The sequence below is a fragment of the Panthera uncia genome, chromosome B1, assembly GCF_023721935.1.
Source record: "Panthera uncia isolate 11264 chromosome B1, Puncia_PCG_1.0, whole genome shotgun sequence".
Classification (NCBI taxonomy): domain Eukaryota; kingdom Metazoa; phylum Chordata; class Mammalia; order Carnivora; family Felidae; genus Panthera; species Panthera uncia.
Window position 1 is genome coordinate 11,642,602 of NC_064811.1, and position 16,403 is coordinate 11,659,004.

The 16,403-nt window shown below is 42.8% G+C and overlaps 1 protein-coding gene and 2 non-coding genes across 6 annotated transcripts in view; 1 reads left to right on the top strand and 2 right to left on the bottom strand.

Annotated features, from left to right (window-relative positions):
• Positions 1 to 16,403, bottom strand: part of PROM1 (prominin 1) — a 134,882-nt gene that overhangs the window by 23,388 nt on the left and 95,091 nt on the right. For all 4 annotated transcript variants that reach the window (XM_049630343.1, XM_049630341.1, XM_049630340.1 and 1 more), the window contains 5 exons: positions 13,157 to 13,374; positions 11,020 to 11,094; positions 7,927 to 7,990; positions 4,900 to 5,059; positions 2,234 to 2,386 (listed from right to left, as the gene is read on the bottom strand). In XM_049630343.1, the coding sequence (XP_049486300.1) occupies positions 2,234 to 2,386; positions 4,900 to 5,059; positions 7,927 to 7,990; positions 11,020 to 11,094; positions 13,157 to 13,374 (670 nt within the window). The remainder of the gene's footprint in view (positions 1 to 2,233; positions 2,387 to 4,899; positions 5,060 to 7,926; positions 7,991 to 11,019; positions 11,095 to 13,156; positions 13,375 to 16,403) is intronic.
• On the bottom strand, positions 4,633 to 4,736 carry LOC125924093 (U6 spliceosomal RNA). Its single transcript, XR_007458277.1, has one exon. It is a non-coding gene; the product is annotated as a U6 spliceosomal RNA (small nuclear RNA).
• Positions 14,722 to 14,911, top strand: LOC125924175 (U2 spliceosomal RNA). Its single transcript, XR_007458339.1, has one exon. It is a non-coding gene; the product is annotated as a U2 spliceosomal RNA (small nuclear RNA).

The window sequence follows — 16,403 nt, forward strand, 5'->3', positions numbered from 1 at the left end:
TGGCCCCCAAAATGCTCCCTGGACCCTCAGAAGACACAGGATCAGAGCAGAGCCAGGGCTCTCTGTCTTTCCTCCCCCTAGACCTTCTGGTAGGATCCCCCTGGGAGATAAGGATTCTTGCTTGGTTTCTGAAGAGACCACACTCTTCAACGTCAACGTCAACGGATGGTGTTACTGTTTTTAAGAGCAGGTGGTGTTGTGGTTGCAGCTGAACAAAATATACTTTCTTGTTTCTACAAGTAAATAAATGATTTTTAAGAAATTACAGTCTTCTAATGAGTTGTATCATGCTTTCCCCTTTACAACTCTCGAGTTGTTTACCAGATGTCTCAAGAGATGGAAGCTCCTGCCAAGCAAGATTTCCATGTTGAGCCATGGGTGGCAACAATACAGACCCCACAGCCACCAGTTTGTTTCCTATCAGGTGATAAATCCACTTGTTCCCAAGCCACATGCTTGCATGTGACTTTGTCTCTTCACAGATTCCTTCCTCTGCAGAGGTGAAAATTATATCCAAACTGAAGTAATTTTAGCCTCCATCAAATTGCTCATGACTCCCCTGTTTCCATTTTCTTTGAAACTGGACAGCACATATTTTGGTTTTGTCCCTTAAAAATGTTCAAATAGAATGTTATGAAAAGTGCACATTTTCAGAACAATTTAAGCCCTCCCATCAAGCAGTTAAAAAGATGTGATCTATAGAACCACCATCAAAACACTGACAAAACAGCCAAGTCCCAGGATTAGTAAATCCTGAACATTTAACTCATTTTCTATCTGTAGGTGCATACATTTAAACCAAAAGGAGGGGCAATATACTCTTCCTTGCTGCATGAATTAATTTCTTAAGCGTAGCCATGTGAGCAAATAGGCTTTTCCGTGCACGGAGTTCTGTTCAACTTTGTCTAAATCTGGCAGACTCCTGTGTTGTTAGTTTTAAGTTATTTGTACAACTCTTGTGCCTTGATTTATGTGCCTTTCTTGGCTTGTTGTGCTATCCTGGAGCTGAAAGGTTTCAGGGCAAAGCTTTACAATCAGAGCTCATAAGTCTGATTCATTACTGTGGTGACCCAATGTTTGAAAAGGCACGTTAGTGCATGACAGTGGCTTGCGGCTTCTCCCAGCCTGGTACTAGTGACATAAGCAATGACAGCCATGGCTGAGGTGTTGATTCTCCATGGCTCCAAGGACTTGTTCCAAATCTTTACCTTGCTCTCCAAACCCATCACACTCCCTGCTGCCGATTCTTGATGTACTTATTGGAAAAGGAAATATCGGTTTGGAACCCACACGGCTTCCTCTCTGGGGAGCATTCAAAGCTTTAACCTCTGCCTCCGGGTTTATGTTTCTGGCTCCAAGTGCAGTCACACCCAGTTGGTGCCCTCTGCGCTCGTCACACCCTAGTAAAGATTTTTTACGTTTATTTGTTGTTGTTGTTGTTTTTAAAGTTTATTTATTTATTTTTTGTTAAAGGATCAATTCTTTAAAAAAATTTTTTTTACTCTTTATTTTTGAGAGAGAGAGAGAAAGACAGAGTGTGAGCGGGGGGAGGGGGGGAAACAGAGAGAGAGGGAGACACAGAATCCAAAGCAGGCTCCAGGCTCTGAGCTGTCAGCACAGAGCCTAACGTAGGGCTCAAACTCATGAACCATGAGATCATGACCTGAGCTGAAGTCTAAATCTGGCAGACTCCCGTGTTGTCAGTTTTAAAGTTATTTGTAAAACTCTTGTGCCTTGATTTATGTGCCTTTCTTGGCTTGTTGTGCTATCCTCAACCAACAGAGCCACCAACTGGCGCCCCTTAAAGTTTATTTATTTATTTTGAGAAAGAAAGAGACAGTGCGAGTGGGGGATGGACAGAGAGAAAGAAAAATCCCAAGCAGGCTCTGCACGCGGGGCTTGAACTCATGAACTGTGAGTTCATGACTTGGGCGGGAAACAAGAGTTGGACGCTTAACTGACTACGCCACCCAGGTGCCTTGACAATCTCTTTTCTAAGTCAAGTTTCCAGAGTTTCAAAGCAAACAAGCTGAAGAAACTGGTGACCACAGAGAACAGTGTCTGATACCAGGCCAATCCTCGGCAAGTTTCTGGTGAATAAAATGGATGGATGGATGGATGGATGGATAATAATCCACAATGTGCAGCCCAGAGGCCACCAGATTCGTGTCATCAGTCTGCTCTTCTCCCCTCATTTCCACCCCCCACGTGGCAAGGAAGAGCAAACACTCACACCATGAGGAAGATGCCTCCGGTGTTTGAGACGCAGCCTCGTCTGGTCGGGGTGGCATTCCGGTCATAGCCACACGTGCCACACAGCAAGCCCAGGTAATAAAAAATCACGACGAGTGTCAGCAAACAGCAGACAACCAGGCCACCCAGCCACCTGGTGAAGCAAGCACAGTGTTATCATACATAAAAGAGGTGGCCTCACAATAACGCAAAAGCTATCGGACTGGGGCTGGAGCGATTGAGTGATACTTGGCAATCAAATATCTGATTGGCCCGCAGATTCCTCAGAGGGTGACGTTGTAGTGAAAAGATCGCTTCCCACCCCTAGTCCTCCACCCCAGCCAGCAGGAAACCTTAATTTTTATCTTGGTTTTGAAGAGATCTAGCTCGCTCACTGGTCAGGAGAGACTATGGCTTCCTTCCCTTGCTTCGTTTCTGCGGGGGTCCTAAGCAGGGCCCTTGCTCCATTCTCCAAAGCCACTGATAACAATACCCGTTTAAGACTTGGAAGTTCTGTCAAGTTTCCTGCTGCTGCGAGCGCTTATTGCGACGTTGATGACAACAGGCGGACAGGTCATGATCTGACAACAGATACAGAAATACCCAGCTCTTTTCCCGGGTCTTCCTCTAAAATGCTCTGTGGTTTCGGGAATATTTGGGAGGGGACCTTGCGTTCTTTGCTGAACCAGAAACTCTACATGGGGAACGTGCTGCATATCTTAGAATTTATGAGCATCCTAAATCAAGTGCCTGCAGAACGCAAATCTCAATTTCATAATGGTCCTGCGAGACATTTTAGGATAATGGAGCCTCAATTAGGTCTTACTGGCATTCCCGGAAGGTACAACAACCTTTTCCAGCAGCCGAGGAGCGTTCAAGGGTAGAAATGCTGCCCAACCATTAAAACACTAAAAAATAAAGCGTTTACCTCTGCGACAAAAGCTGCCTCTGAAGCTTTTCATTAAATTAAGAGCAATCTCATTAATTGTAATGGCCACCTGCACCCTTTCTGTGGCATTTTATTCCAGATACTGGGGATGCCAAATTAAACAAGCCATGGAACCTGGCCTCAGAAATCTTTTACAGTGAATGCATGCTTCATCTGCTTAGTTAGATTTCCTTTAAAAGTAACCTTCTAGTCTCAGGGCAATGGGAGTGGATGTGTAGATAGTAGTTGTATCATTCTTTCCATTTGTGAAACTCTAACCTCTTAAGAGATTGTGAATTCATTGAGAAACGGTCTGTCTTTTTTTTTTTTTTTTAAGTTCATTTATTTATTTTTGAGAGAATCAGAGACAGCGTGAGTGGGGGAGGGGCAGAGAGAGAGGGAGAGAGAGAGAATCCCAAGTAGGCTCCGTGCTGCCAGCACAGAGTTGACGTGGGGCTTGAACTCATGAAACCATGAGATCATGAGATCATGAAACCGTGAGATCAGCCGAGCTGAAACCAAGAGTTGGGACCCTTAACTGACTGAGCCACCCGGGCGCCCCAGAGAAAGGGTCTTCTTATGTTTGCCCTGATACCTGCTGGAGGGTCCCAGCCACACCGTAGGAAAATGGCTTACTAATTACAGGGCAATATAGACAGAGTATAGTCAGATGGGGATTGAAAACCCACCTCTGCCACACTGTTGTTGGCCTTTTGTAGGTCATTCTACTCCCCCGAGCCTCAATTTCCTTGTCTATGAAACAAGATTACAAATAGAACACAACCCTGGAGTCTTTTTCTTCTCTTTTCTTTTCTTTTCTTTCTTCTTTTTTTTTTTTTTTTTTTTTTGGTATTAAATGAGAAGTCACACGTATAGCACTTGGAGGGCACATTGTAACTGTTCCTGAAATGCTAGCAGTTATTATTTTATTTATTACTATTATTTTATTATTTACCTTGAGTTCTTGCATAATAAATAACCAAGCAGGACTGGAACTCTCTGGAATCTCCACGAGTTTGGACAGTAAGAACGATTCCCAAAGTGGTAGGGCGTGGGGCTGAGTGTTTCAGAGAGGACAGCACATCTTATATTTCGCATGGTCGTCGAATAACTCAAGTCTGCAAGCCTATTGTTCCCTGAGATGTCCACTGTCATCTCCAGGGCCCAGACCCCATCACTAACATTGTCTAGTGGGGCAATCAACAGCTGGGATCTAGAGCTGCTTACCTGAGGTCTCCAGCAAGCTCCTTATTTCAAGGATGTTTTTCTGTAAGAACCAACCTCTGTGTGTTTATTTTATAAGCCAACGAAAAGAAGAATATTATCCAAATGCCCTCCTTAATTACTTTAAGGCTTTAAAATTCTTTTCCATGTGTTAGATAATGATAACTAAGATTATAGAAGCCATTAATGACATAAAAATTGCAAAGTATTGACCACTTGGCTCAAGAACTTACAGTCTCCAATTAAAAAAACATACATAATACTCCATGATTTTGCATGCCATCCTTGTGCAGGGATGTTAATCTTCCCTGTATAGTTCCAATTTTAGTATATGTGCTGCCAGAGTGAGCACTCCAACTTTTTAAATAAACATAAACTAGGATTAACACATATCCGGTTACGGCTTCTTTGTACAATTTTCTCCCACAAGATGATCCTGCTTCTCATGTCAGATTTCTACCCTGTTCTAGAGCAAGGCTCACTCTCTAGTTTGCTAGCTCAAGGGGGGCACTCACCTGTACGAATCATACTCTTCCAACATGGGTAAATTGCGGTGGATGTAAGTTTCAGTGTCATTAATGTAACCCATGAAATTCGACAGCTGATCCTGAATAGGAATCTGTTCGCCTATACTTTCAATATCTGTACCAATGGAATTCAAGGTACTTTTGACATCTGAAAACAAAGATACCCAGGTTATGCATTTTCAAGCCCAGGGGAAACAGGCACTTTGTTTTGGAGCCAAAATGAAAAGCTTCAACCACTTTTAGTTTTCCCCATGTTATGTATGTGGTTAAAACATGAAAAGGTTCTACAACAAGCACGAATGTAGCCAAGACCATCAGAAAGCAATTACTCAACAAAACAGCAAGCTATGAGCGCTGACTTTAATGATATGGTGCTGAATTCAAGCCAGAGTTTTCTTCTGTTATTTACTTCACTAAAAAATAAAATGAATCTGATGATTAAAACTTATGGTGTGCCTACCATGGGCCACGCACTTTGATATAAATGTTAACTAATTTATTACACTGAAATAGATATTCTTATTCCCATTTTACCAACAGTGACCCTGAGGCCCATAGAGGTTAAATTACTTGCCCATAGGTCTTTTTTTTTCCAGAAAGCACTAGAAATGAAATTTAACCTTGGGTTCGTCTAACTCCAAAACTTCTGTTCAGTGATTTTGGAAAAAATAATTTAATAAGAAATAGAATTCAGGAATGCAGTAATTCGCCAGGACCAATTTTTTGAACAAGTGACCCCAGGGGATATTTTTCTTAAAATTTTATTTGACTCATACAAATTGAGACTTGTTAAAGTACATCTGTGTATCTCATATGCAGAGAGCAATTTATTCCCAGTGGTCAAAGAGTTTCTATTAATATCTACCCTAACCTTTCAGAGAGAAGGTAAGTTCCAATTTTTGGAAAGTGTTTGTCCCTTGTGACAGGTCCTGGGATCAAAGATACTCAGGACACGGGTGTCACTTCATTTAATGCTCACCTAGGTCTGAAGCTGGTGTTATCTCAACGTGTGATTTTCAGCATGGATGTACTAAGAACATGCTAATCAGTTAAATATCCACCGGTCCTGGAAGGGAGATAAACCTCTTTGCGGCAGCAAAGACAAGGTTAGCTGTTCTCACAGTGTGATCCCAGGGCTCCTGGTGAACTTTGGGTACCGGGTAGCATGACCCATGATGGAGTTACATAAAAGGGTGGGAATCTTTTTCAAAGTGTGCTGTTCACACAGATACGTTGAGACAGAGCTACTAGGAGGAGGCCATTATCCACAGTGGCTCAATTCTCCAAATGGATTGTGCACCCAAAGGCCTCAAGATCCTCAACAAGGTGACTCGGTGGGTCTCGTACTTAACTCTGGGATTTCTGGGAGTTTGTAGAGATGTGGTCTGCAGATTCCTCCTCTGAACACTTCCCGAAACTCAGAATGGGGTTCCTTCTGCTTCTCAGGCTGTCCTGCCCTCCCACACAACATGGCTCCCTGGCTTTGCCAGCTTGGGTGACTCTGTATGTGGCTGGCGTCCTCTCTCACTGAATGCTTCCCTCGGACCTCAGTTTTGATGTTGCTTCCTCCAGGAAGCCTTCTGCTACCCTCTCCCACCTTGGATCTCTTGCACGTATCCCATCATGTTACCAGAGTGTGATAACTGGCATCTGTATACATGCCCTGCTGAGCGGTAGGCAGGGCTCACGCTTTATTCGTCTCCCATTCCCAGAGCCCAGCAGAGCCTGGCACACAGTAGGCACTCAAAATAGGTGTGCAGGGTGGGACCGGATGATCAAAACGTGGGAGCTAAGGGTTTTTATTCGTTTTGGAAGGGTACGAATCTAAGCAATTAATATTCAGGCTGATGGAGTGATATTCTCCCAGACCCGGGAAAACTCTGGCTTGTGTTTAGGCAATGACACCATGTGTGATGGGCCTCGCTCACACATACTGCACACCTTGCTTTGCCAGACTTACAAGGGAGGGCTGCATGTATTGGCAGAAGAGGTCCAGAAAGGGGAACAGAAAAAGTAAACACAGAAATTAGTAAGCAGGTGGCTATTAGATGTACAGCATGTGTTAGCCTTCAGACGCTAGCACAGGAAAGCGTGAACTTTGTCTTTAGTATCAGTATTTTCAAGTAGAATCTTAGATTAAACAAAAAGGAACCCACAAAACATCTAAAGCATTATGTAATAGGATAAAATACTTTTTACCCAAAGTCTTAATGGGTTGAAAGAACACTATTGGGGGGGAGAATCAAGTACTTCTAGCACAACATCTTAAAATCACTTGGTCAACAGATAAAAGGAAGCACAGAGAAGATGATTTAAAAGAAGAAGATCTTCCATAGCTTCAGAGATTTCTTCTTTAAGCAAAGAACCCACGTTTCTTGCCATTACTGCCCCCAAAACTACTTATACTGCACTGTTTCTCTGTACCTTCACCCCAAATACCATGACCTGAATACAACATACTTCAATCATTTAAGACTAGCAGAATTCTCTCAATATCAGTTGTCTTTCCAAAATCGTAAACAACCTTATAAGCCTAAAACACATTTATAGCAGCATCAGAAGGCAGATGTACATCTTCCTAAAAAGACAAAATCAATCCTTAAGCATAGTAATTCTGGAAAAAAAATTTGATTTTATGTTCTTTTAGAACATATAATACTCTACAGTTTTTCCCTAGCGAAACCAGTCAAAATGTGACTTTCCAAACAATAGCTGTCTTTAGCGCTGACAGTTCACGATGAGGGCTCATCATTACAGTGTGGTCCTCAACCTTGCAGCCTCTGGCCAGCAGGACCATGTTAATCAGCGTTCAATAGGGTTATTATTTCTTAAGATCAAAATTGTGGTGTGAAAGTGGCACAATTAAAAAGCTCTGATTCTCATTTACTTTTCAAGATCAGTGAGAGGACTTTTTTAAGAGAGAAAAATAATACAGTTCTTAACAATACATTTTTTTGTCCTGATCATCCGTTTCTTAACAGAGAGAAAAAAAAAGGACTTCAAACTCTGACTCACCTGATATGATGTCTGTGGTTTGATTTTTCACCATCTCAGGAATATCATTAAAGGATTTATAGCCCTAAAAAATAATTCAAAGTAGATTGATGGACATAGTGAATGGGAGGGCAGTTAACGAGTACCCATTTTCTAGCTTAGTTTGGAGTAGAGAAGCAAACTAAAAATGAAACAGTCATCTTAAGGAGGAAATGATCACTATATGGTCATTAAAAGACTACAAAAAAGTTCCCCTTTAAAGAAGATTTTCTTTAAACTGTATCCACTGAAGTTCCCATGAAAAGTTTGTTACTTAAAAAAATTTTTTGGGGGGTGCCTGGGTGGCTCAGTCGGTAGAGCGTCCGACTTCAGCTCAGGTCATGATCTCACAGTCCGTGAGTTCAAGCCCCGTGTGGGGCTCTGTGTTGACAGCTCAGAGCCTGGAGCCTGCTTTGGATTCTGTGTCTCCCTCTCTCTCTCTGCCCCTCCCCTGCTCATGCTCTGTCTCTCTCTATCTCAAAAATAAATAAAAACATTAAAAAAAATTAAAAAAAAATTTTTTAACGTTTATTTATTTTTGAGAGAGAGAGAAAGACAGAGACAGAGCATGGGCAGGGGAGGGGCAGAGAGAGAGGGAGACACAGAATCTGAAGCAGGCTCCAGGCTCTAAGCTGTCAGCATAGAGACCGATGTGGGGCTCGAACTCACATGTGAGATCATGACCTGAGCTGAAGTCGGACGCCCAACTGACTGAGCCAGCCAGGTGCCCCAAAAGTTTTTTACTTTTAAGCTTTTAACTTATCTATATTAGCGTTTCTCAATGGGGGGAAATTTTGTCCTCCAGGGGACATATGGCAATGTCTGGAGACATTCTGGTTATCACAACTGTGGCACTGTGTGAGCAAGGTCCCCTACCACGCACAGGACAGCCCCATAACAGAGAATTATCCAGCCCCAAGTGTTAATAGTGCTGAGGTTAAGAAACACCTGATCTGTACAGTGTACCATGTGCAGATATAACGTGAATTTCCAGAACTGGAATCGTAATTTCCAATGCAATTACGAACCAAAACTAGAGATCTCGTCTTACAGAAAACAATAATGCCCCAAAACACAGCTTATAGAGAATATAAATTATAGTGAGGCTCCAGTGAAAACAAAAACAGCAATGCCAAGCTCTGTCATTTTGGGGCTAAATCTGTGACGGGAAGAGGTCATTACTTCCCTCCAAGCAGCTCAACTAAATATACAGCTTTTCCTCTGGAAGAGGTTTAATTTGTGTTTCTTTACTGTCTGCTGGTGTATTTAGCCAACTGCTAGGGAATACGGTATCGATTACAACTTGTCATGGACTGAATGTCTGTGTCCACCTCCTCCGACAGTCAGCATCGTATGTTGAAATCCTAACCCCCTCCCACGTAAGTAATGGTATTAGGAGGTGGGGCTTTGGGGAGGTGATTCATTCATGTGGATGAAGCCCCGTGGATGGGATTAGTGCCTTTATAAAAGGGACCTCAGACAGCTGTCTTCACCACATGAAGACGCAATGAGAAAACAGCCGTCTGCAACCTGGGAGGGTCTCTCACCAGAACTCGATCATGCCGGCCCCCTGATCTTGGACATCTAGCTGCCAGAACTGTGAGAAATACATTTCTCTTGTTTAGAAGCCAACCAGCCTATGATATTCTCTTACAGCAGTCCAGCGTAAGTTACAGACTTTATAAGATTTATGGTGCCAGCAAGTTTCCAGTTTAATCTAGAAGCACGAATGCCGTAAGAAGAACATCTACCACTTCTGTTTCCTCAACGGTGACTAAGTTCGCAGCCTGTTTGGATTACTGTCCACCTGACCTTCTACATATATCTGCAGTTGGACTTGTGGAGGCCCCCCACTGTAAGAGGTTTTATGGCCAGAGAGGGCCTTACAGATCTCCTGGTTCAATTCCCTCATTTAACAAATGAGGGGACACCAGGACAAATGACCAAGAGTTTTTAATGACTTGTTTAAGGGGACACTTAACTTTGTCAGTAGATGAGTATTTAACAGATGCCTGATGATCTTTTTATATCCCCTGCTAAAAGACATAAAGGCAAGAATAAAACTGTTCTCTCCCTTTTCTGCAGGCTCCAGCACTCTTGTTGAATCATAATCTACAATCTATTGTGCGCTCAATATATAGGTTGAATAAATAGCAATAATTGGTAGGCTACCAGGGAAATGATGATGCCCTAGACCAAAGTGGTCCCTGCCATTTTCAGGGTTTACACTCCAGTGGGACAATAGAAACATTAAAGCAATAATCACAGTCAGGAGGATGTTAACAGAGAATATCTGCTGTACTGTAGGAACGTATTAAAAAGGGTTTGACTTGGTCAAGATGCGCAGGAAAGGTCTCATTAAGAAAGTGATACCGAGGGGTGCCTGGGTGGCTCAGTTGGTTAAGTGTCCGTCCGACTTGGACTCAGATCATGATCCCATGGTTCAGGAATTGGAGCCCCGGGTTGGGCTCTTTGCTGACAGTTCAGAGCCTGGAGCCTGCTTTGGATTCTGTGTCTCCCTCTTTCTCTAACCCTCCCCCACTCGCACTCTCTTTCTCAAAAATAAATAAACATTAAAAACATAATAAAAGAAAGAAGGAGATACTGAATGCTTTAAGTAGTTAGTATTTAGCAGAATAAGTAGTTCGGTGAAGGAGAGGGAGAAAGGAGAGAATGGTGGGCATAGTTCACAGCATGTGCAACTGTGCAGAAGGGGGAGGAGACAAAAGCAAGGGGAGTGACTCCCGGCACAGTGGGAGGGACCTTGCCTCAGAGTCAGTATGGGGTTCAGCACCACCCCTAGCAAATTCTGAATCCCAGGAAGGCGAGATCAGGTTTTGCTTTCTACCTCCAGCATGGTGCTGTGTACACAACAGATGCTTAATCCCAATTTCTCGAAGTGAAATGAGCAAAATTATCTGGAAGATAACAGTTATGTCCTTGGCAAACCCCTTTCCAAATTTTCACTGCTTTTTTGCAGTTACGTGTTTTCTTATGTACTTGTCTACTCTTTAAAATGATGTAAAATAAACTACAGTCTAAACTACTGTATTTTTTTTCCCCAAAAATACGTACCTGTTGAACCAGGCTGGACAAATTTGTTTGAAGAATATCATTAATCTTATCAATTGGCTTATCCAAAGATGGGAGCTGAAATTTGTAAAACAAAACATAAGGCAAAGTGGTTACTCCCAACATTATTTGTCATAAAAAGGGAGTCATCTTATATCCAAAGTCTCTATAGTCTCTTAAGAGATTTAAGTCTCTTAAGTCCCAAAATCTCTATATTTAACTTGCTTTTGAACAATAGAATATTTATTGGGGGGGGGGATACATTTAGCTCAGGGTGGCCTCTACAAGCATCAAGTTTTAGATGTTTGGTGGGTTTCTGTTGCAGTTAGCTCAAAATGCAGGAAAGAAATTTAACACAGAGCGAATGTGGATGACCTCACAATTTCAGGTACCGAATACTGTTCAACAAAGTCGTAAATAATACAGGCAATAGTTATACTGGTGAGTGGTCTGGAATGAAGTTTCCATTATAGCATCATACCTGGGTTTAAAGTGTTCTGTCTCTTGCCAACACTGAGACAAACATCATGGACCTTCTGACACGATGTACCAAGAAGGACACAATATCACTCTTGTGATACCCCCGGGAAACATGCATAACTCAAATCTAATCACGGGGGAACACCAGATAAACTTAAATCATGGGTCCTTCCATAAAACAAATGGCCTGTGGTCTTCAAAAATGTCAAAGTTAAAAAGGAAGAAGATAGGCTGGGGACTGTCCAAGATTGAAGGGCCTAAACAGACATGACAAGTAAAGACCAGGTGTGACTCTGGACCGGTGTCTAGACTGGAGAAAGAAAAACAGCTGTCAGTTTTTTAAAAACATCCACAAAATTTGAATATAAACTATGGACTAGTCAGGAGTCTTGGGTCAGCATTACATGTCCTAATTTTGATAACTGTCCAAAAGGTTGTGTACGTTTAGGAAATGCACGGAAATAGTTAGGGGTAAAAGGACATATTGTCCACAACTTATCGCCAGATGATTGAGAAAAACACAACATGCATCATACTTTATATGTATACATGATAATGAGTAGACGGGAGATACACAAATGGAGAAACAAAGAAAATATAAGGAAGCAAATGAAGCAAAATGGTGGCAATTGGCAAGTCAGAGTAAAGGGTGAAGGAGTTCCTCTTACCATCCTTGCAAATTTTCTGCATGTTTAAAAAGACAACAGAATAAAAAGTTACCTCCCTCCCCAAAAGACTTGAGTTCAAACAATTTCAATGCAAGTGAAAATCCCAGTCTCTGAAAAGCTATTCAATGGTGACCACAGTGATGGTGGTAGATATGTAGACACAGAGGCAGAAGATGAAGAGTCCGTAGTATTGGCCCATGAAATAGGAAGGTGAGAAGAGTAGGTTTTATATATTAAAATATTATTTTAGAAAAAATGTGGCATGTATATACTGCTATCTCAATAAATTAAAAATCATGAGTAGATGTGATTATTTTATCTGTATCTTGGGACTTTATATTTTCAAGATGCTCCAAATTCTTTTTTTCCCCCTAATTTTCTCTTTGGAATAGGAGAATTACTTCTATTTAGATATAAATGGTTAATGTAGTAGGCATGCCCTTTGAAAATATATTTTAATTTTTAGAAGTCTACAAAAACCCACGCTTCTTTCTTTTTCTTTCTTTCTTTCTTTCTTTCTTTCTTTCTTTCTTTCTTTTAATGCTTATTTATTTTTGAGAGAGAAAGAGAGAGAGAGAGAGACAGAGCAGGAGCAGGAGAGGGGCAGAGAGAGAGGGAGACACAGAATCCAAAGCAGGCTCTAGGCTCTGAGCTGCAAGCACAGAGCCTGATGTGGGGCACGAACCCACAAGCTGCGAGATCATGACCTGAGTCGAAGTCGGATGCCTAACCGACTGAGCCACCCAGGTGCCCCTCTTTTTTCCTTTTAAAGCTGAATTCATTCTGGTAGCTTCCATCAAATCTATTGCAGAGAACACTTGAAAGGGGTTTCCCATTATCCTTTCTCTCCTGCTGCAGCCATGCCCATGTGGCGATCAGATAACCAGGACAGGCTGACAGACACCCAGGCCACTGTCCACTGGACAGGTGTACCCACACTGAGTCCTGCACGGTTGTCCCAAAGACACTGCTCCGTAGCAGAGTCCCCTCACCTGATCCATGTTGGTATTGTCATCCAGCTGGCTTAGAGACGTTCTGATGTTGTTGCAAGTGGTAGCCACTGGAGGTGCAGAGCACATGGGGTCATTGAGTGATTGTTCCAGGTCCCTTTTAACGTCACTGAGGCTGGTGTTCAGTTGCGCGCTTGACTTTTTCAGCTCCTTTAAGGTATTGTTCACATTCAATAGGGCTTCTTTGGTCTCTTTGATTGCTGTAGGAACACACCTTGCTTTAGAACAGAGGCACCCACCAGGCTGCCAATGGCAAAATTCCCTCTCATCTACCAGGTAACCTAAAGGAACTTGAGGCGAACTTCTAGATGACACTGGAAGGCAACCAGAGGAGACTAAGAGGGGAATATCGGCAACCAGAGGAGCCTAAGAGGGGAATATAGGGGAGTATAGGGACATGCTTGGCTTCCTCAGCCAGCAACTCCAACCAGCTCAGCTTTCCCGCCTGCACGCTTTTCAGACAAAAAGAGAGAGCAAGAACCAACTCAGGGACACAACAGGGCATGTAGGTGTAGCATTAAGTGGCCTGCACAGGAGCAGTAACGGCAGGAAAAGGGGCTGTAGCCCCAACAAGCTGGCATCTTCAGCCCCGAGCAGTTTCGACGCACATAAACACTGATCACGCCCGGACCTAGCTTTGCTAGGAGTATTCAAATAGCTGGAACCAAACACAGAGCAACAGTTCAAGAACGTGGTTTTGGATTCAGGCGGGTGTAGGTGCAGATCCCAGCTTTGCTATTTTCTGGTCACCGGAAACTGAATCCTGAATGTTCTTTAGCAATCTCCTCATCTGAAAATGGTGAAACCACCACCACAGTCATCATGAAAGGTGGGGGTCGGATCGATCAGAAGGAGCTCCTCCATGGCAGTGAGTCCATCGGTACTATGTGGGCAGCCTCACAGCCTAGGACACGTGCTTGCATTAGGAAATCCTTGATAACTGTTTGCTATCCTGGTTTTTCTGAGCTGCGGAGCTCCGTATTCATGGCCATGCAAGAGTATGGCAAAACACACTTCACATCACACAACACATACCTCACATTTTAATGTGGTTTACCTCTCCTAGTCCTTTCCATTTAGAGGCAAGGTAAATTTTTAAGGCAAGAAATAAACAATAACCTAAAATGATGGATAATAAAATAAATTGATGGTCCAGAATACGTGTGTCCATTGAAATGAGGTCTATAGACATTCTGGGTTATGGGCACTATTCTGTCAGACCCGAGAAAGACTCAGAGGTAATAAATATACATTTTTCCCCAAAGGCTTCGAAGCATTTTATGTCTATAAAATATCTACTGGATCCGGGAGTCATTCCAGACCTAGCAAGATCACGTATATTATGCATCTGAGGTCACTGGAAAGATATTTCAGATTCTCAATTTTGGTTACTTAGCATTTTACCAGCTCATAGCACATTTCCTTTGTAGGTCCTGATCTGAAGCTCAAATAAGATTTACACAAATCAATATGCATGTTTCTGCTCTCTGCAAAGCCACTAAACACGGAAAGCTGCAAAGAATTTTAAGCAAAAAAATTGTCAAGGCATCGCTTCTCAGCCTTTTGGCTAAGATCCAGTGTAGTATCTGTTCTTAGCAGTTTCGTATCAGATATGTCCTCTGTCCGAGGGTAATAGATTAAATGGAGTTTTAGAGCAGGGAGATTGAAGAAGGGTTTCCTCTGTCTACTCCACACATTGACCTGGTCCTGCATTACCTCCAGGAGAGTGACCCCTCAAGGACAAAAATATATTGTCAAAGCAGTTTATTAAGCACACTTTTAAAAGCTCTGACAACACCAGAAGCTGAACTGTGATTTACTCAGGCTGTCTTAAAGACAAATAAAACTTTAACCCTATTGCAGGAAACACTGAAGAGAAAAATAAAATCCGCTTTAATTGCCTTTAATCCAAAGAGAATTCTAATTCAAACATTGAAGATTGGGCAAATGATGGGCCACAAGTAAAGGTACATGCCAAGCACATTACATCATTCGTATATTTTTGCACAGAATTTACCATCACATAATTTTGAAGCTGGAGGAGATCTTGGAAGACCAATTTTCCAAATGCCTGGCATCATCCCGTGGCCACAGCACACTTGAACTCCAGATTCCTAACTCCTCTCCCAAAGTTACTCTGTGCTGTCTTTCCATGGACGGCACAGAAACACCCTACATCTTAACACTCTCAAATGTACCCAAATACCATCTAGTGCAGACCAGGCAACACAGGCTTTATAGGCAGACCCGCATCTGAATCCCAGTCCACCATTTCCCAGGTACCTGGTCTTGGACAAGTTACATCATCTCTGAGCCTTACTGTCTTGAGTTGGTACAATGGAGGTGACTATACCCATTGCACAGAGCTCTTGGGAGCACTAAGAGGGTTTAGGAAAAGTACCTGCTATGTGGCAGGCCCTTAACACTCAAAAGCTTTCTAAATACTACTTTATAGTCAATCATTTCTACAAAAACTTGCTGTGGACTTTGGTGGTTGGCATCTCGGAAACCATGTCACCTGTCTCCCGTGCTGCAGCAGACTTGTGTTTCAATCACATGGGTCCCACCTCTGGCTTAAGGAGTGGGGCCTGACTACCTCTAGCCAAACCACTTCCCCTGTGTAGCACTGGTCCACAGATGGCCGTAGAAACCCAGATGGCCCAACTGGAGGGAAATCTGGTTGAGGAGGAGTAGTGATGAGGCTGGTGTCAGCCCTCTTGCAACTACAGGAGGAGTTTGCATTAGAGTGATATAGGCGTTATAGAGAACAGCTGGGTGGAGAGAATCTCACCACTAGATCAAGCCTTACCTGAAGCCAGATATCAGTTACATGAGCAAGTAATCCACTTACTTCAAAGCCAGATAGAGACAGATGTTCTATATGTGTCAGGGAAATGGCACATAGTTACTCAAGAGATATTAAAATAAGACAAGACAGATGACTGGAGACATCTGACTGTCAATGTCACCGAGCCAGCCCACATCATCTTCAATCCATTGGTGAAGACACACAAGGCTATGATGAGGGGACATGGCGGATCATCAGCAAGAGCAATGCCAGAGATGTGGGCAGTGGAAGGTTGGCATTTTCCAGGAGTGATGGTCCTCCCAGTGAGGGAATGAGGAGCCAACAGACCCTTACCTCCTTCCGTAGTCTGATCCTGGTGGTGATGTAATATCTCCTACTAACCACAGGACAGGGCAAGAGCATGAAGGCTCCTTGACAGTG